Consider the following 21,423-nt stretch of genomic DNA (forward strand, 5'->3'; position numbering starts at 1 on the left):
TATAACTCTCCTACCAAAGACCACATAACACCAAATATAGGAGTGGGTGCTCAATAAATACTTGTGGATTTAGCTGAAGGACACACTGATACAGAGATGCAGCTCTGCTTCACAATCAATATCTAATGCCCACTTTTCCAGATCTCAAGCTAAAATCCCAGCAAAAACTGAGCCATGCTGTTTGAAATGAATGGTAGCATTCTTTATGATTTTAAAGAATTTTCTCATCTGCCCAGGGTGACTGTCTACGTGACACTCAGAAGCACCTTGGAGCTTGAGAAGTAATTCTTTACCTCTGAGAGTGATACTCAAAATATTTAACAACCTTGACAGCAAGGGCACTGCTCAGTGAGAACAGATGCAGGATAACCTGATGGAAGCCAGCTATAAACAACTTGTATACCTGCATTGTGTGTGTGTGTGTGTCTGCTCCACTTGACTTTCTGCCTTTCTAGGTGTCTAGAGCTTTCCCACATTATTAAGGTTGCCCCATCATTGCTTCTGTTTTCATTTTCAAAACACATTAATCTGCATGTTCTCATTTAATCTCGTAGCATCTCTGGGAGACAGGCAGTGCAAGGATTGCTATGCCCCTTTTCAAACAAGGAAACGTAAGACTCAGAAGCAGAGGAGGAGGACTTAGTTGTCTATCTCCTTTTCTAGTACTCTTTGTACCTCCCTATGCTGCCTTGCCTGCATTCCCTGCGACTTTGTGGCAGATACAAAGAGCAGATGCTCATTGGTGAACCCAAGCGAAAAATTAGCTTTTAAGTATACATTTAAGGGTGAAGAAGAAATTCTGGATGTGTTAGCTTCGTTTTGGTCAATCATATTCTGGAGACAGCTTGGCAGTCTTTGAAAACCCGTTGTTAGGCCACATTTTTGTTATTATTTAGGGGCTGTGTATATTGAAGTTTCATGCAACTTGTTCCTAAAAAGGCGATAAAGCCCATTAGATCAGCAATGGGATCAATCAACCTCCCTTCTCACCCCTTGCCTACAGTGTGGTGGTCAAAGTAATTCTAGAGGTTGGAAATAAAGTGTCTTGTGTTACATAATTGATCAAATAAAAAAGCAAATATTGAGATATATTTCTCTAGAACCCAAACCCTGTCCTCCTCTCCAAAGTCTTGGACTAACTTTGAATGATCAATCGGACTTGGGCTCGCCAAGGTACCTGCATTACAAGTTCACCCGTCGCTGACACGCTGCCATCAGACTTCCCGCCTTGCCTGTCCTGTGAGAAGAGAGGAAAGACAAGCATCTTTTAAAAAAATGCCTAATATCAAAAAAGAGATCAGAAGAAAAACAAATGGTTAATTTAAAGAAAGAGAACAGAAAACCAGTATAATGTAGGAGGACTTTCTCAAAGTGGGGCTTTGGACCTAAAAAAAGAAATGGTTCCCTATGGGTCTCTCTAGAACTCTCCAGGACTCTGTCGTCTTTTGCTCTGACTTTAACTTCGAGACATTGGAAGAGACATGGGGAGAGAAAACACTGAAATTGGCAGAAATCTACTTTGTTGATGTAGAAGCTCCAGCTCTGAGAAGCAAGGTCTTAGATCTGGCTTCTCTGCTCAGCACTATCTAAATGATGTGATGTTGAAAGAGTTAGTTTTCTTAGTTTTGTATGTCCTCCTCTTTGCTTTAAAAAATGTTTATTATTTATTTTAGGGAGGTTCATTTCACATATAGTAAAATGCTCACATCTAAATCTACAGCTTGATGAATTTCTGCATTCAGAATGCCCTTGTAACTACTGCCTCTTCAGGTCTCATGCGGCTGTGACTCCTGAGACCATACTGGTTTTGCCTGTCTTTTGAATTTCATAGAAATGAATCATAGAGCATGTCTTTTTCTGAGTCTAGCTTCTTTTGTTCAGCATTATATCTTTGAAGTTATCCATGATTTTGCATCTATGCATAGTTTTTTTCCCACTGCAATGTAGCATTCCATGATACAAATGTGCCTCATCTTTTTTTAAAAATCTATTCTCCCATCAATGTTTCTTTGGTTTGTTTCCACATTTTCACTGTTATAAATAAAGTTGCCCCAAACATTCTCGTGCATGTATTTTGGTGGAATAAATGCTCCTATTTCTCAGGTAGATTCAAAGGAGAGGTCTTGTCAGGTAGTAAAGTTTTGTATTTACAATTTGGAAGATACTGCCAAATGGTTTTCCAAAGTGGAGGTTTCTCTTCAGTTTTTACTGAGAAAGGAGTGGCTGGTCCAGCCAAGAATGAGCTGTGAGGAATCGGTGGGACTTGGCAACATCTTTAAGATGGAAAGGGGACAATTAAGGTGTCTGGTGCTTGTTTTGAAAGAGGAATCTTCAACCCAGGAGACAGAAAAGTTTCAGATGGAGATAAAAGAAGTGTAATTTTGCTACACTCATTTCCAAATAGGGCTGAGACACCAAAGTAGAAATCCTCCAGCAGAGGGAAGTCCATGTGTAGACACAGGAGAGAGGCTGACGGGGACAAGGGACAAGCCCTAGCCATGCTCAGGTGGTGACCGAGGTTCCTTGAGCTGTGCTCTGCCTGCAGGGTGCTTCGAAGGAATGTGTTTTCCTCGATGGGCCATTTCAGAGCATTCTGGGTCACCAGCAGTTGGAACCATTTTAATCAGGAGAGTTTTCGTCACAATCTCACGGGTGCGGCACTGACCTCATTTAAACTTGTGCTGAAAACACACACCCGAAGGTTGTTGAGGAAGCCCTCTGAGGATTGTGAATGTCTGAATGCTGCTTCCATCTGAAATGTGCATGGGGTAGGGGTGGGAGTGGGGGCAGAGCCCTGCAGGGTGGCGGCACTTACCCGGGTGACTGGGCATATCGAGGTAGGCAATAAGATGTGGTCCCTGAGTTCCCCACCATCACACAACGTGGATAATTCACATTTGCGGTGAAACTGGAGGAAATAACGTGAGAGTGAATGAAACTGACCAAGGAAATGTCGAGTATGAGGGTTTGGAGGTTTACTGGGTAGGCAAGCTGTCTAGCGCGCCCCCAAATCCTGATGCACTGCTGGCTTTGGCAGTATAACCGAATGTGTGTGTGTGTGTGTTGTGTGTGTGCATTGTCGTGTGTGTGTGTGTGTGTGTGTGTGTGTATGTGTGCTGTGTTGTGTGCTCTTTTATTGCATTGTGTGTGTGTGTGGTGTGTGTGTGCTTGTATGTGGTTAAGGGTACCAGTCTGCCATGGGCAGAGAAGAGACCAAGTGCTGCCAATGGCTGCTGGAGCAAAGCAGTCACGAGCCCGCCTGTGACCCTTCAGTGTGGCATCCTGTGTGGATCCGAGAGCTCCCTGTATATCTGCTCCCTCGGCTCTGAGACACTGGAAGGAAGATCCTGTCGAACAAATTAATGAGAGGCTGGAAGTAAACCCCGTGACTCAACCTCTGCATCTTAAGAGCTCTGCAGTTTGATCTGGAGACACGCCCTTTTTGAGGCCGACCACGGGGCTTTGTTAAGGGGACAAGACATGGCACCAAGTTTGCTTTTGCAGGCAGGTCGGGCAGGTCCAGGTGTCTAGAGGGGAAGTGAACATTGGCTGTGGCTGGCAGCAGCAGGTACATGCCTCTGGCCCAGGCAGTGGGGCTGTTTTAAAGAGTGTGCCTTCCTTTGACTCCTTAAGGGACACGATTCTAGTGTCTAATTCTTCTCCAGCTCTGCTGGTGCCCCTGGCCCCAGATGACACCTAGGTGAAGAAAGTTAAATGGTCTAGCCTGCAATTCATAGCTGCCGGGCCACACAGACAGTAGATTGGCCAGCTTCTTCTTAAGCAGCCCCACTCCCCTGGTTCTGGGGCGGGGGGTGCCTCTTTCTGGGCAGCTTGGTGATTCATTGGAGGAACTGTCAGACCTAGGGCGTTGAATGGGGGCTCTGGGCTCCCTCCCAGCCTTGGCCCCCTGGCTCTGCTCATGCCCTCTGCTAGGATGTTCACTAATTCCAGGCCTCAGCTTGAGAAAAAAACCATACTGACAAGAAGCAGGGCTGCCCTGGGCGCCAACCCACCGTCATCCGGCACCACACGCAGTGCCGCGCGGTGACACTCTGGTAGCACTTGATACTTTTGTGGCACCGGTCACACTTGACAGAAGAGTTCCCTTCCACCCACGCGTGCTGCATCACCTGCAGGAGGGAAGGGAAGGAGACCAGGGAAGGCTGCAGAACCACGCCTCGGGGCCCTGGGCCTGAGGAGGAGCACAGGGAGTGGGGAGGCCAGGAAGGGTTGTTTCCCATTTAGCTTATGCAATTATTGGGTGCTGGGCTGCTTTGCTGCATTGCACTGATGTGGTCTCTTCCTGCCTAACCACCATTTTGCTAACCACCGTAGATTAAAAAAAAAAAACACTTTTCCTGTGCTTTAAATAGCTCATTCACCCTGGCAGTCAAGCCTCTGAGCAGCAGCTGGTCTGGCAGTCCATCTGTCTGTCTTGCAGAACCTCTCTCAGAGTGACGTTTTTGTGTGCACCTTGTTCTGGAAGCAGCGCGATGCAGGGAAACAAAGGAGGGCTTGGGCAGCAGATAAAACTGGTTGGAGTCACTGATTTTCCACTTCGCAGCAGGGCGACCTTTGGCCAGTTCCTGGACCTCTCTGAGTCTCAGGTCCCTCATCTGTAGAAATGGCATAATAAGCCCCACCTCTAGGTTTGCTGGAAGGATTAAATGAGATGGCACACTTAAAAGGGCCTTCCTGACACAGTCCTGGCCCTTTGGAGGGGCCCACTGATGGATAACTTCCCTTCCCGTCTTCTATAGGCCGGTGGTTCTCAGCCTTAGCAGCCCATCAGAAACACCTGAGGGAGCTTCCAGAAGTTCTAAAGCTCAGCCCTCACTCCAGATCAAATAAATTAGAGTCTCTGGGGACGAGACCCATCATTAGTATGTTTTAAAGCACCCTGAGTGATTATAGTGTGCACTCAAAGTTGAGAAGAACTCTTAGAAGGAGCTAGAGAAACAGGCCAAAGCTTGCAGCTTTCACATCTGTTTCCTGGAGAGCTGGTTGTATCTGCTCCCTGGTCAGGAAATGACACTAGGGCAGCCTAGGAACTTGGGAAGCGGGTAGGAATACATGTGTATGTGTGTGTCTGTGAGTACAGCCACCAAATTCTGGGGGGCCTGAGGCCTCAGCTGTCTCCTCCAGGAATTCTACAGAACTTCTCAAAATTTTCCACCAGGGCACCCTGGATAGCAGAAGGAAGAGGGCATGGACTCTAGGGGAAAGTGGGGGGTCTAGTCTGAAGGGCCAACTACAAATACAATATTAAAAACACATGAAATATTTGCATGATATCATCCATGTTTATATTAAAGTTTTAAATTACTTATCAATTAAGTTACTATGCCCTCTTCCCAAATGGTTTTTGGTAAAATTGTTGTTTTTGAAGACGTCACTTTTATTTTGTAGCTTCTCACCTTCTGCCATTCATCCCCTGAGTGTATAAAGAACCTAGTTTGCTAATCGATTTGTCATCTACATGGCCATATTGAATTTGCTCCGAGGTCATTATTATTTCCATTTTGCAGAGAAAGAAATGAGGCTTCAGAGAGGTTAAGTGACTGGCCCTAGGCTCCAAGACTGCGAAGTGGCCAAGCAGGGCTTCATAGCCAGGTCTTCTGACTCCAAGTCCACGGTTGTCTCCAGACACCACATTGCCTTCTCCATCCTCTTCTGGGATTCGAAGAGATGATGAAGGACTCGGGTTGCTCCTGAAGACTCAGAAGGTTGTGAATGTGTCCTGCTGGCCCCTCAGTGGCCTCCCTCTGTTCCATGTGTGATAAGTGACCAGAGTGCAGGCTTAGAGCCTAAGCCCAGGAGGTATACCATGCATCCTGGTGAAAGGCATGGACATGGAAAGGTGTATGGACGAGGCCATGCAGTGTCTCATGGGGCATGCATGTGTGCCCTTGGAGGAGCCCTCTCTTTCGGAGGCTGGATATTACTCCCACCTGCTACCCATCTCCTGACTCAGATTCCTCGTTGGAATCTTCCCTGCAGGAACTCAAGAGTGTCCCTCCCCTGCTAATTTTGAGAAGAACCTATTTCCAGACTCGGTGAACAGCACCACCCAGTGGCCGAGTTCCCAACCTCTTTCCTTCTCTCATCCTCTACATCTCTATCACCAAGTCCCAGAGGTGGTACCTCCAAATTATCTCTCAAACTCTCCCTTCATCTTTTCTACCTCAGCCAGTAGGACAGTCAAAATACTTAACAGCTGGCACGGGTGGGAGTCACGCAGCATAGACACAGCCACCACTGTGCTGCCGTGGACATGTCAGAGCACAGCTGGTGAGTGCGGACCTCACCCTAGCCGGGCCCTCGGTGCAGCACTCACTGTTGGGAGAGTTCTTTCCCTCAGACCTCTCTCCTGCACCATGCCTCCTGCTAGGATATTCACTAATCCCTGGCCTCACCTTGAGCAAAAAAAAAAGAAACACACTGAAAAGAAGCCGGGCTGGAAGAAGCAGAGCAATTAATCTAATTCGCAAACGCAGTGGTCTCCTCATGTGCTCAAAGCAACTCTAGTGTCCCCTTTGCTGCCTAGGAAACTCCTTTCCACCTCCTCATCTGGCGTCCCAAGACCTTCTCAGGCTGGATCTCACCACTTTCAGAACATATCTCCTGCCACTTCCCTTTACGCGTCCTCTGCTTAGTCACACCAGACTAGGTGTGGACCCAGGATAAACCGCGTCTGCTCCGTGCCTTTGCACGCGAGGTTTCTTCTGCCTGGGGGCCGTGCCCTCATCTGTGTGTTGTGAAGTCCTCCTGATTTGGGTTCAAGAGACAACTGAAATGCCATCTGCCTGTAAAAGCTTCCCTGCCTCCTCCCTTGGTGCCTCAACTGTGCGTCCCCCACAGCCCTGTGGCTGTCCTCAATTTCACTACTTAGTACTCTGCTTACCTGCCTGTCTCTCTTCTTATCTCGAGTCTGCACAGCTCCCCAGCAGGCTGAGGTCCATCTAATAACCTGTGTCCCCCTAGCACAGTGCCTGGTACATGGTGGGCACCAGGGAGATGCTTAATGCATTGATGGATGAATGAGATGGTTTAAGGATAATCCTCAAGACAGAGAAGGGACTGGATAAAGCTCCCAAAGCCCCTTCCTGCCCAGGAATCTGTGGTGATGGACATGTTGCCTGGGACGCAGCATGCAGTAAAACAAGGCAATAGGTGTCACCAACCTCGCCGCCCCTTTTGGTTTTTGAGTACGTTTTGACACACCCGGGAATGTTTTTGGATACACAGCGTTCGTGGACGGTGTATTTGCAGTCTGAAAAAAAAAAAGTAAGGAGGAAAGTGCTTGTGAGTGACCACCTAGGAAGGTCCAGCTACCCCACCCCCAACCCCACTCCAGCTGAGGCCCGTGCCTCCTTCTCGGTGGCCAGTCAGGGGCAGGGGACATATGGAGCTGGCCTTGCCTAACAGAAATTCAAAATAGTCTCCAGTTGTTCACTGAGAAGAGAGTCCACAGTTCTCCCAGGCACGCTTCTGTACCCTCCACCCTGCCAGACTGCCTTCCTCTGTGGGCAGTGAATGTGGCAGGAGAGCATCTCCAGAGGGCACTTTCTACTTGAGGGCAGTGTGAGGAGTCATCCTCGCTATCTATAGGTCACAATGGCTATTTCATAAATTATTATTATTGTTGTTGTGTCTACTGCTTACTACTATGTGAACAGCAGAGGCCCAACCTAGAGCTTAATCGGAATGAGACTGAGACTGAATCTATAAAAAGTAGTGAAAGCTGGATTTGAATGAGTGCTAGAAAGACTGGTGGGTCCTTTCTTTAGTCTTCAGATGCTCTTGGTGAACACTGGGCCCAGCTGTTAAGATGACTTTTGTGGCCGCGGTTACCTAGCTCACGTGTGCATGTTTAAAAGAAACACTGATGACCTGGACACACTCATGGGCCCTCTCTGCAGCAGCAGCTCCCCGGTCTCTGGTGGGTTCAGATCTGTCTGTATTGTGAGGTGATTGGCAGGACTCTGCACCCATGTACCCTGAGCCCTACGAAGCTTTCTCACTGCAGCCACCCCACTCTCCTCCTGTTCCCCAAATCCTACATGACCCATTCTTCCTTCCCCTCCATCTCTTTCTTCTGTTCTCCTCTCCAGTCTCCCTCTCTTCTTTTTCAAGTGTTTTTTCTCTTCTCCCATCTGACTTTACTAAATGGATTATAAAGTGAAACAATAGATAGTCTTAATTTCCACTGCATTTACAAATATAGTTTCATGTTACTTATTATTTTTTTTTTATAAAGGTTCTTCTGACCGCCCAAACTATTCACTAGTAAAACCCAACTGCAATTAGTATGAGCTACTTTTTAATTATGTGCGAACCTTAATAACTTTTTCCGAGGTGAGGGAGGGGAATGTCAGCAGCCCATGACAGCACTTCAGCAATGGGACAACACTTATCCATTTGACTTGGGTAGAACAAAAATAGAACATGGAGGTTTTGCTTTGTTCTCTGCTGTTGAAACAATATGAGAGGTCCTTAAAGCTAGGAAGCAGAAATACCGAGAGTTTTTCTAGAATGCCTCAACCATGTGCAGAACAAGATACTTCTTGGGGAAAAGGGGTTTGAAGGAAGTTTACTCACAAATGCAGCACAGGCCTTGTTTCCGAACGCCCATCAGCATGACGTGGCACAAGTTGCAGTAGGTTGGTTTCTTGAAATGCTTCATGGTCCAGGCGTGCCTCCCATCCCCCGAGGAGCCCTGCAGGAATAGGAAGGAAATGGGGCACCCAGCAGGTGACTCAAGCTGGCAGAAGCCGTGGGCTAGCAGAAGCCTCCTGTCTGCCTTCTTCTTTCTAAAAAGACTCTTTTCTCATTTTTGAAGGATAAGATATTAAATTATTTTACTGATGTAAGGATTCTTTTAAAAGAAATGGAAATCAAAAGGAAGTTCTTTGTGTGCGTGTGTTTTCTAAGATTATTAAATATTAAAAATTATTAAATATTAAAAATTAGGGATATCTGAGTGACAGTATATGTTGTGGGGGGCAGAAAACAAGCCCTTTCTTACACGGCTGGTGGAAGTGTAAATCAGAACAAACTTTCTTTCTTTCTTTCTATCTATCTATCTATCTATCTATCTATCTATCTATCTATCTATCTAATATCCTTTAAATGTTTGTAACCTTTGACTTACAAATTTTATTTCTTGGATTCTATCCTAAACAAATAATTTTTAAAAGACAGGTAAGCATTTTTCTGCTCTATCCAATGTTTAACCTAGCAAAATAACACAACACTGGAAATACCCTGAAGGTCTCAAAATTACCAAAATGTTAGTTGTGGTAGAGCCATGCGATTTAATGTTAAGTGGTCATCAAAAAATATTGATAAAAAATATCTAATTGCATGGAAATATGTTCATCATACAGTGCTATATAAAAAAAGTAGAATGCAAATTTGATGATCTATTATGATCTCGGTTTTATATAATAAGATCTTTGATGGGAAGAAATGTCACTAAACTGTTAACAGAGGTTAGCTAGAGCTGGAAGCACTATGAATTTATTTATTCTCTAATTTTTATTTTCTGTATTTTCCAAATTTTTTATCGTGAGCATGTACTAGTTCTATAATCAGAATAAAGTAGTTTAGTAAAAACAATGCACTCTTCTCATTAACTTTCTGTACACCGAAAAAACAGTAAAACAGAGAGAGGGTTAAGACATTTCCTCCTGACTTGGCTCAGAAGCAAATTCATCCTTCTCCACTAGAGAAGCCAAGCCTCACACAATCCCACACTTTCCTGAACACCAAAGCTCCCACCATCTAGCCTCTGAGCACGCAGCCTTGCTGGAGGCTGTGACTTTCAAACTTCCCTCCTTGAATTTTGTCCCTGAACCTTTCTCATACATTCCATCAAAAGAGCACCACTCTAGGCTGGGCCTTAGGGTAGTAAAAAAAAACTACTGTAGTAAGGTGGTGAGTGTTGACAGTCAGGTACTAAGAGTCCAGCGCACCGGACTCAAACCCGGTTCTTACTTCCAGGCTCCTCTGGTTTGCTGACTTCTGCTAGCGGTCTCTAGAGGAGCCCATATACTTTTCTAAATGCCAGTCTCCTCCTGGGGTCAGGGTAAGCTCTTTTTCCCTCACTGCCTCGAAACCTTACTTCTTCCAAGACCTGAGATTTATAGAATTATAGCCTTTTTACCTAATATTTTTTACTTTAATAAATAGGTTCACTAATTGATTAAGTGATTTGTTAAAAGACCGATTCATTCGTTCCTTGACAAACATCATCCTTGAGGGATTTTTGTAAGAATTAAATTAAATAATACAAGCAAATCTCCTAATTCAGCGCCTGACACATTATAAATTAAAACTTTTATTAGGCTCCTACTCCATGCTAGACAGTAGAGGACACACAAGAAAGGAAAGAATATTTTCTTATGTATAAGGAGGTAGATTTATACCTATTCTAGAAATGAAAAAATGGAGACTCAGAGAAGTTATATAAATAGCCCAAGACTGCACAAGTAATATGTGACTAAGCCAGTAGTCAAACTGGGGGCTCTTGCTGGCCTCCTTCCATCTTTCTCACCTTCCTCCACAAACCAGGGTGTTATTCATAGACAGAAAGGAAACTACAGCACTGTTCAGTGGGCCCAAAGGACTGTCATTTTACCTGCAAACATCTTTATTAACTAAATCAGTTAGCTGACTCTCTGTTAGATATTATTTTCACAGATATTAACTAAGAAGGAAAAGGACCCTTTTTTGTTTGGGTTATAGCACCATCATGTGGCTCGTTCATTTCTACACAATTGGAGGTTGCAGGATGTGGACGTAACCTTCCTCATGCACTAGGCTGCTTCTGCATTTTTACTGGGAGACAGATTGTTTCTCATGCATCGCATTCAGAGATCTCAGACTTTTTAGTGGCCATGTGTGGGTTTTGAAAAAGCCAAACGAGCAATGTGACTTTTTAGACACTGAGGAATGCACTCTCTGTGCCCCAAATATTAAATGTAGAAACTTAAAATTTACTGTATATTTAAAAATAAATGCATAAAACTTTTGATTAATGAAAACTAAATTCACATTTGTTTTTTGTTTGCTACATTCTTGATTTGGAGGAGACACTGGGGAGAATGTTGAAGAAATTGTCTCTCCCTCCTCCAGCCATAAAACAGTAGGTCCACCCCATGCAAAGGACTGGTGGCACTTTGGGTTCAGCAAGTCCAAGATAGCAAATAGAAAATAGACATTTGTTCTTTGTGATTAAAATATCTCATCTCTATTTCCATGTTTCAGAGAAAAAACAGGTATGTTGGAACAGTGCCCAAGTAGAACTTCTGTTTTGATTCAGGTATAGTCTTGAATATTATTTAGCAGAAAGTATATCTACTTATTTGAGCGCCCCCAGGTCCTCGCTCATTTGGGTTCTTGCACCCAGTAGCTTTTTGGTAAAGGGTCACTGAATGAGTGGTCTGCTGTTCCTGAATATGGAGGATGGCCTCTGGCACTAACCAGGTACTAACGGGCAAGTCCTTTACCTCTCTGGCCCTCAGTTTGTAAAATGAAGGGGATAGACCAGGGATCGCCAAAGTCTATTTCAGCTCTGACTTTCTAGGGTTCTAAGGAATAAGAAGGGAGTAGCATAGATCCTGGTTCCTTGATTTCGATTGAGTAGTTGGAAAGAATTGGACATGCTTTTAGATGATAGAAGGATTCTTAGTTCTCGAGTATTGGAAATGAAGGCTCAGCGTCGGTTCTGAAGTGCAGAACTGTCAGATGGAGACGTAACTGGAAACGACCGTCAGAGGATAGCCCGGCCGAACTTCCTGTTCCATTCCTCTCTATAACATTTCCGTAATCTCAAAGAGGTGTCACACAACCTGGTAAATGCTCAATGTCACCATTTCTACCTCCTGTATGAAAGTTACCTCCCTTGGTAATTAAGCAGAAAATGCAGTAACTGATTAGGTCAGATGCAGGCATACATAACCACTGACTTTCTATTAAACCTCTAAATTTATCCCCTACTCTGATCAAACTGGGAGGTTTCTCTAATACACCTTGAACTTTCTTTCATTTGAGTCTTCGATCAAGGTATTCTCCTGACCATAAACTCTCTCTTCCACGATCTTCTAACACAAAATCATACCCGTTCTTGTAAATCAGATTAAACATCCTTCTCGGTCCATCTACTTGATCTTTATCTAAAAAATAGGATATCAAAATTGCATGTATGATACCTTCAGGGCCAGAGCAAACACCTTCCAATATTTCTTCCCACTGATCTCACTCCAAAGTGTGGGTCATTAGAAAGTACAAGATCTTTGGTATCAAGTACAAATAAATTCTGGCTCCTTTTTTGTTCCTTAGGCTAAGAATCTCAGTTTTCCGTTCGTATAAGTTGGGGAAAAAATACCTACCTTATCTGGTTGTTTTGCTTGTTAAATAAGATACCATCATTGACTGCCCTTCTCTTCACAATGAATTGGTATTTTTTCCTTTTCTTCTTTCTTCCTCAACTCCCTAAGAATTGTTAACCCTAATTTGTGACAAAGATAGAATTCTTCCTTGAAATTTGTTTGGCCTTTGCCTGGTCGAGTATAATCTTCTGGTGGGTGACTATGATATCTGTGTCCCCTCACAGAGCTCAAAACAGTACCTTTATTTAGTTATAATTTTGGACGCATCTGTCAAATGAATGAATATATTTCAGTCACTAATAGGGTAAAAAGAGAGGACTTTTGTCCTGGCCTAGAGCACTAGGGCAGAAGCCAAGGCGACATATAGATGTTAACTTCCACATAGAGCTCGATGTTCCTGAAAGGCAAGAGATCTTTGAGCTCAGGCTTGCTGACTTACAGAATCATCCATGCCCAAGAGGACCAGCAATGGAATGGTGGTCATCCCTCCATGGACCCATTCCTGTAGAGACACAAAGCCGTCCCGGTCGTAGTCCATTCCTTGCAACATCTCCTTCAGTATCTGCGGAATCCACAGAGCAGCAATTGTCCACTTTCATCCTCGACTTCTCTGCCCACCTCTGCCCTCTTATTTGTTATGCATTGCCTGGCTTTACCTCCTTTCCCTCTGATTCACAGTGAGTAGAGCAGTGAGGGAGCAAGTGGGGCTGAGGAGACCAGGGCTCCAGGCCTGGCTCTGCCCTACCCTGGACAGAACCCTTACTCTGGGTTCTGCTTTGCTCATCTGTAAAATGGAAATAACATTGCTATATCTGTAGCACTGCAGTGAGGATTAGAGAAAAGATATATAAAATATAATGATCTGGTGATTGAGAAGAATCTTTAAAATTCTTTCTAGCTGTAAACTCTTTGATCTATGAATGCTTGTTATAAAAATTTAGCTCTGGTGAAAAGGTTAGGGAGAATTATTCTTTGAATTATGTCTATACTTTCCCCCGCTGTCTATAATTTTTTCCTATTAGAGAAGTGTGAGGTCAAGGTGTAGGATCCCAGAGAAGCTGTCTGTAAGCAGATGAGTAGCGGGAAGCCTGCATAGTAAACATTTGTATGCAAGTCCTGAGTGTGTCCCACTTGTCTCTTGGAAGCTCACTTGGAAGTCGCCCCATGTTTCTGGAAACTCACAGGCCTTAGCTCCGTGGGATCCCACTCAAGATACTGGGCAATGTGCAGCATTTGGTTGACAATACGATCCATCTCCTAGAACACATCAAAGGGAGAAACCAAGTGAAGGTGTGTTTTCCAGAGCAAGACTCAACATCAAACCCCGTGTGGCAAGATGGGCAGAGCAGAGCATAAGAAGCAGCCAGTGCAATATGCCGGCATTTCATGGGGAGGACAATTGTGTAGAACTGGTATGTTCCACTGGTCAGATGTCCTGGTCAGTTATAGAGGGCAGAGGTAAACCAAGGGGTGTAGAGAGGAGGAGTTGAGGGTTGGCCTATTTTGTCCTCACCACTGGGGTGGTGAGCGGAGAGCAGAATCAGGTTTTGTATTGAAATTGCTCTGGCAGACTAGAGGTGCCTTTTGTACAGGAAGAAAAACCTCTCTAACAGTCACCCCAGCAGTGGAGCTGCTGTTTCAAGGCAGTGGGTGAACTCTCCCGTCCTGGGAGTGTTCACAAAGAGGCTGGGTGTCCAGTTGCCAGGGATTCTTGGAAAGTCGAATCAAATAACTCTTTTTGAGACTGCTTCAGTCCACTGAAGTTACCTTCCAAATATATCCGGAATTGAACCACTTCTTACCACCTGCAATGCTTCTACCCTGGTGCAAGTTACCATCATTTCTTGTCTTGATAGTTTCAATAGCCTCCTACCCGGTATCTCTTCTTGCACCCTATAGTCTGGACTCAACACAGCAACTAGAGTGATCCTATTATAACTCAAGTCAACTACGTCGTTCCTCCACTCAAAATCTCCAGTGGTTCTCCATTTCTCCACATAAACCCTCTCAATCACCTAAAGGCTCGAAAATGCTTTGCAAATTTCTTCCACCACCACCCCCAGCCCCGCATCCCATTACTCCTTTGATCTCACCTCCTATTACTTATTAACTCTGACCTCATCTGTCACTAATTTCACTAATTCTGCTTCCTAGTTAATCTGCTAACATTTCAGGCACCCCTCAGGGCCTTTGCATTTGCTGTCCCCTCTCTCGAAAAGCACATCCACTGATATCCCCATGACTTTGTCCCTCACCTCCCTCAAGTCTCTGTTCGGACGTCCCCTCCTCAGGGAGACTTTCCTTGGCTCCTCTAGCTACAACCGCAGTTCTCCCCAACACTTCCTTTCCCTCTTTCATTTTTCTTTTAGCACACTCCTCTAGCACATACTTTCCTATGTTGTTCAGTAAGTGTGTTTGCATTAGAGCGAAAGCTTCATGAGGGCATGGACTTTTGTCAGTATCCTCAGTGTTAGAATAGTACCTGACACATAATAGGTACTTAATAAATACATGTTGACCAAATGTTTGAATCTGTGATTCTCTGGTTGTTCCTTGTCATGACCCAACCCATGGCACTGCAATGTGGCTGTAGGGATCTCATAAAGACACTCTGGGGTTTAGAGGAAACTGAGATGTTTTGGTTGGTCTAATAAACTTGTTCCCCTTCTCCTTCCCTCTGGTCTAATTCAGCCCTATGCACCTCAACCTCAGAGCCTTTCTGTTAACGAGTTCCATCTCTAACACTGCCAGCCATGAAGACAAGGCCTGTCTGACTCTATTTGCCCTCTCCCCTCTCTGCCTTCTTCCTTTTCCATCCTTCCTTTCACTGCACCTATCCCTTCTTATTCCTGAGCGGTAGGGGTGAGTCTCAGGCTTTCCCAGGTGCAATGAGATGGAATCATGTGCTCAGAGCACATAGAACCAGATTCCTAGAGCTAGTGACCTGGGGTACGAGAGGAAGGCAAGAGTGATGCCAAAACACACAAGCAGTTACCTGAACCTTCCTTCCTCCTGCCCTCTCGCCCTGGTCTTGCTGCCTCTCCTACCTCCTCCTGTCTGCCCATGAGCTCCAGCAGGAAATTGTAAGGAGAATTTCTGAACCCATTAGGAAGTTAAACTAGAGGAGATACTAAAGCATCTCCTCGTTCTGAAATTTTATGATCCTGGGTTTCTGGAATAAAAAGGCAAGTTGAAGTTCACTGTCCTCCAGGCTGGCTCTTTGGAAATAGAATATGGTGGTGGGGGAAGGGAGTTGGGGCGGGGGAGGTTCTATTCATTTCTGCAGCCCATATTGAGACATTGTTGTTCTTGTAAAGATGAAACAGTTTTCAGACTCTTTATCCACTGGCTCCCCTCTCCCCCAGGCTTTCTTGGATCAAGGAGGGATGTTTGGAGAGCTTACCGCTTGGTCCAGGAGACCGTTCTCATCTGAATCATAGAGACGAAACATGACTGAAAGAAACACAGAGGTGAGGCTTGAGGTGTCCTCCAGGTACCAGGGACGAGCTGAGGCTCTGTTGCTGCCAGTTTTTAGATCAGTTCTGACCATCACTGGGGCAAAGGCTGTTGCAACCAGCTCACCCACTCCCCAAGGCACAGAGTCTGACTTCCTTACAGAGAATGTGGGAAGAGGGACGAGAACCAAGCCACCTGGCTTCTGCGACTGCCTAAGCATTAACTCCGTGGCTGATGTAGAGCATTCGTATCTCTCAGCATCACTGGAACACAACTCAAAGCAAATGCCCAGCTGATGGTGGGGCAGAGGTACCAGAAATATAGATGGAGCATTGCTTCTATTGCACACAGAAAGGGTGTGGAGTTAGGCAGATTCAAATCTTGGCCCTGCCCTACTACCTCTAAGGCATCAAATAAGTCAACTTCTTTAGGCTCAGTTTCTTCATCTGAAACATGGAGAGTATAATAGTTTCTTTCTCCTGGTTTTTTTAAAAATGAAAATAAATATGTAAATCATATACTAAATCTACAGTGCTTGGAATGTAGAAAGCACTCAATTTACTTTATTTATTTTTATATCCTTTCATTAATGAACATTTATATGTAGCATTTAATATGTACAATGTACTGTCCTGTGCGCTTTGTCATTATTAGTTATTTAATCCTCAATAATGTAGTTATTATCACAGAAACTATTGTATTTCTTTTTATAAAATGTCAACATGCTGTTCAGAAACACCCTCTATATCATGAGTTACTGATAGGTGATGTAGGATAAGGACGACCTGAAAGAGATATCTGAGCAAAGGACTAAATGTTCACTTATAGGACCCGGAAACTTGCATTTTGTTCATCTAAAAGGTAGAGATCCTGTCTGTGGTCTCGGAAGTCAGCAGGGTGGGGAGCAGAGCTGAACATGTCTCCATATTCCTCCCATTCTTTACAACCCTTCGTCATGCCTGCTTTCTCTGCGGACCACCCCTCCCCAGACCCTCCCCCATGCAACCACTTTGGGTCTCACGGGGCCACATCACTCCTATCAAGTTGCCTTTCGGTCTTCACTTCCTTCTACATGTTTTAGTGTCTCTGCAGCTTGTTTATTCAGTGGTGTGTCTCTGGTTTGAGCTTAAATTGTTTAAAGTAGGGTCACGGGCTTCTGATTTTTTGTGATTCCTCAGAATGTCCCAGTCAGAGGCACTCAACATAGGAGGCTGACTTACCCAACAGATGGTTGAATGATGTAAAGAAGGAGAGAACTTCCCACTGGGAATTGCTCCCAGGTCCTGGGCCGGGATGAGCCTCTAACACAAAACTCTCTCGGTCCTATTGTGTATGAACAGTAGAACTAGAAAGTGTAAGCACCTATTTATTTCAGCATCCTGGCCTCAGGCAAGTCGTTTAACCTTTCTGTGCTTTCTTTCATGTAAAATGAGAATAATCCTATCAATCTTCTAGGGTTATTATGAGGTTAAAATGAGATAATTCATTTAAAATGCTTAGCAAATACAAGGTGTTCGATGAGAAGAGTTATTATTGTTATTATTGCATTGGTGATAGGTGGGATTTCAGGCTATTACTTCCAAAAACACACGTTTGGTTATTAAAAAGAAAAGCTTAATTTGTTTTCAATCATTAAAATCAAGGGAGGATTTGAATCTATTTGGTTTAATTAAACTCTACAGGACAAATGACCAAGGTCCCGTGACAATAAATTACAAGGAAAAAAAAATAAGCAAAAGATTTAAAGAGACTGGAGAGACATGATAACCAACGGCAATGTATGGACCTAACCTGGATCCCGATACAAATAAACAGTCGAAAATATATAAGATAATGGGGAAAATGCAAATGCTGACTAAATATTTGATAAGAGTAAGGAATCGTTTTCTTTAGATGTGATAATAGTGTTGTGGTTATATTTAAGAAAAAGTCATATTTTAGAGGTACATACTGAAATATTTACAGACGAAATTATATGATGTCTGGAATTTGTCTGAAAATAACCTGAGGTAGAGGGAATGGGTAGGAGGTATAAATAAAACATGATTGACCATAAACTGGTAACTGCTGAAGGTAGCTGATAGGTACATTGAAGTTCATTGTACTCTCTACTTTTATCTGTGCTTGAAATTTTCTACAATAAAAAGTTTTTAAAAATGTTTCTTTTTATTGCTATTATAAGACTGAGTCTGAGAGCCACGAATATGAAGAATCTGTCACATTCTCTCTGGTATTTATGAACAAATATAACACCTGAAGCTCAAAATCCAGCTGAATGTTGGAAATAATTTGACATTTCACTTTTAACATTAGCCAGAAGAAACAGAAATTTGCTACATCTGCTTCCAAATTAGCCTTTAAGATCTGCAACTGTTAGCACCTCAAACCTATGGAGATGATTTTAAACTCCGCTAATGAGCAAACTGTTTCATTTTGTTCTTGGCAGGGATTAACCTTTACCAGACGTTTCCTTGCTAATGTTTAAGCTTTGTTCATTAGTCTTACTAATTCCTGGAATTTTGACTTTTGTATATGTTTTCTCCTTAATGTCTACTAAGGTCCCAAGAGAAGCCAAACAATATTCACATATTTTTAACAAGGTCCTATCATCTCCTGCTTTAAAAAGTTTTCCTGCAGGCTCACTCAGAGGCCAATGAGACCATCCCTAGAGTGAGTCATCTGCAAGACTGTTTCAGCCACTGCGGGCTTTCTTTCTGTCACCAGCTATTACCTTCCTCCTGAAGATAAGTTTTTGCAACCAATTTTAGTAGCAGCATGAAACCAAGCTCAACTCCCTTAATTAACTAGCTCCTTTTCTCTAAAGGCCAAAAAACTTGGGGTGGGGATAGGGGATGGGTGAGAAATGAAAATAAGCTTTCATAAGACAGAGGTTGATTAGATTTCAAGAAAAAAGTAATTCTTCATAGGTAAGCGTTGCTTGGGCATGGAAGAGGAGAGGGAAGACAGATGCTGAACATCTTCCCTTGAACAATCTACTAAGGGGAGGCAACAGCTTCCTAGTTGCAGGCTTTCAGGAAATTCTGCCAGCAAAAGAAGGGAGTCTTGACCCCTTGCAGAGATCTCTTCCCTTTCCAAATCCTGGCTCTCAATACCAAGACCTCAGATGCATTTCCCACTCTCCATACAACTGATGCTGGACCCCAGGGTTGACTCTAGGAAATGTTCATATCACTGCTCACGACAGGGCCGGAAAACCTCTCCCAATGGGGCAGGACCCATACCCATGATCCCAGAACAATCTCCAGCATGTTTAGAATGATGAGCAGGACAGTAGATATTCCTCTAGGAAAAAAGCTGAGGCCCCTTGTCGGGGTGAGTACTTACATTCTAGCTTATCCTGAGGTCTCCCCATCTCCAGCAAGGACAGATAACATACGACATCCTTCAGGTACACGATGGGGGATTCTGAGCCTGAAGATTGAGCAGCATGGTTTTCCAGGGGGACTGAAGCCACTTGATCTTTAGCTAGCACTTGCTTCTCAGTGATCTTTGATTCTGTAATAGCTAAGAGGAAAGCATCCAAGGACACAATGTTTAGTAAATATTAAATTCTTTTCATGGTAGAAGCAGGAAGTTTATGTAAGTATCTTCAAAAGCACTGGTTACGTAAATATGATCAAATCAGTGGCACTAGAAATCCAGCTTGTGGAGTTCATACTCTGAATGGACCCTAATCTGACTCTTTTAAGTGTCTGTATCCTTGTAAAAAATTCACCTATACTCTGCAAAAGGAGGATAGTGATTTTTAGTAATATCAATAGCCAACAGTTAAATGTCATTTAATCTCATATTTTGGGAACACACCCAATTTGTAGAGGTAATTTTGGATAGGATTCCAAAATCCAGACCATTGGTCATTTACTGATACACCTTTTTACCAGTTTCTTCTCAAATAAATACATTTAATGATGAATAAGATGATGAATAGTCAAAAGAGAAAACTGGGAGTGACCATCAACTGATTTCCAGAAACTAGGAAGAATTTTGACTAACTGCAGGTCTAACCAGTTGAATTAAGAAAATGCAGAAAGTGGTTTATTGTACCACAGGAATAAAGTTTTCCCTCTGAAATTTTCCTTCTCATAGGTAGGAAAACCCTCTGTTCTTTCTACACAATTTGTCCTCCAGGTCAGAAATACAAGGTTACTAACTAACCATAAAATTAGGCACCTATAATTTACTATGTGAATTATACTATTTGAGGCATTTTGAGTGCTATCTCTCTTCTCCCAACCTCTGTATATCCATATCTACCAAAAATTATCTCTGAATATCCAGTAAGAGGGTGCAACTCACAGAAAACACTAAATAGGCTATATCAAATGAGAATTTAGTTTCTTCCTCTGGCTTCTGCTTGGGCAAAGGAAAAGGCTGGAATTTTCAACAGATGGAAGTTCCAGTACTTGGCTCTTCCTTGCTGGGATAGGCTGTTCTCTGTATTGTCTGCCTGGCCCTATGTTCTTGTTTCTGGTGAACAAAGACATCTGATTAAGACATCCATGAAAGGTGGCCTAACAGGAAAAAGATTTTCTACTTTAAATCTTGAATCACAAAAGAAGGTGAAAAAAGTGTTGTATGCCTCCCTCGTCCAGGAGCCAGATAATTGCCCTTTCATGATTTGACCACAGGAGACAAATATTCTCCATGTATAAGAGAAACCAATTCTCCAGGAGGAAGACCCTGGAAGTTACTTTCAGACCCAGAATGATATAGATGTGGCCAGTAAGCATGGTGGTCAAGTAAGTCAGCCGACTTCCATTATCATCATCAATTATCTTTTCTCACATATCACATGACAGCATCCCCAATAGATCTTTCCTCGGAACTTCAGAAACTTTGGCCATAAAACAATCCACCCCCAGCCAAGGTGGGAGCTCAGGGAATAAAGTGTAATGTCTCTCAGGTTCCTCTTGAAGTTCCAGATACTTGGGCTAAGACAGTCTCTGGGTAAGGAATTTGGGGCCAAATTCTTTTCATGGTTGATTTTCTTGCTGAGAGTTTAGAATCTCAAAGCTTCCAGTTTCACTTTCTTTTCTACCATGAGAGTGATCTGTGTCATACTGTGCCTCTTCTATTCCACGTAAGATTTAAGACTTATTTGTGATTTAAACCTATTTGCCCAAGGTGCCATGGACCTAGCATGGGACGCTGGCAGGGGTGTGGATGAGCCCATACTTCGTAGAGTCTCACCCTGCTGCTGTCCCTGAAAACCTCAGGAAGGCACCAATGCTTTTAATCCTTGCTTTTTGGAGCCCCATGAGCAGCCTGGAATTTGCTGAGCTTATGGTCCAGAGGCAGCTCTCCATTCCAGGTCATGTTCTGCTTTCCATTCATAGTGAGTCTTTTTTTTTTTTTTTTAAATCTCACCAGTCTTTCAGTTAAACACTGAAAACTTGATAATCCTTCTAGTTGCCCTTTAAGCCGTGACTGGAAAAATGATTAGAACATCTGGTATCCACTGGAAGAAAGTCTCTCATCCTAGGTCCCTATTACAATTAGTTCTCATTCAGTTGTATTATCTCCTATCTATACTGTGTTATATATATTTGAA

The 21,423-nt window shown here is 43.5% G+C and overlaps 1 protein-coding gene across 10 annotated transcripts in view; it reads right to left on the reverse strand.

Annotated features, from left to right (window-relative positions):
• Window positions 1-21,423, reverse strand: part of DGKG (diacylglycerol kinase gamma) — a 189,093-nt gene that overhangs the window by 109,951 nt on the left and 57,719 nt on the right. For 8 of the 10 annotated variants that reach the window (XR_005650210.1, XM_039850497.1, XM_039850499.1 and 5 more), the window contains 9 exons: window positions 19,197-19,376; window positions 15,799-15,848; window positions 13,578-13,652; window positions 12,835-12,957; window positions 8,602-8,719; window positions 7,185-7,273; window positions 4,014-4,130; window positions 2,816-2,908; window positions 1,178-1,237 (listed from right to left, as the gene is read on the reverse strand). Coding sequence is in view for 9 of the 10 variants with exons in the window: in XM_039850497.1 (XP_039706431.1) it covers window positions 1,178-1,237; window positions 2,816-2,908; window positions 4,014-4,130; window positions 7,185-7,273; window positions 8,602-8,719; window positions 12,835-12,957; window positions 13,578-13,652; window positions 15,799-15,848; window positions 19,197-19,376 (905 nt within the window). In the remaining variant the exon portion in view is untranslated. The remainder of the gene's footprint in view (window positions 1-1,177; window positions 1,238-2,815; window positions 2,909-4,013; window positions 4,131-7,184; window positions 7,274-8,601; window positions 8,720-12,834; window positions 12,958-13,577; window positions 13,653-15,798; window positions 15,849-19,196; window positions 19,377-21,423) is intronic. The other 2 variants (XM_039850498.1, XM_039850500.1) reach the window with 2 other exon arrangements.

The sequence above is a fragment of the Pteropus medius genome, unplaced genomic scaffold (assembly GCF_902729225.1).
Source record: "Pteropus medius unplaced genomic scaffold, Ma_sr-lr_union100, whole genome shotgun sequence".
Taxonomy (NCBI): domain Eukaryota; kingdom Metazoa; phylum Chordata; class Mammalia; order Chiroptera; family Pteropodidae; genus Pteropus; species Pteropus medius.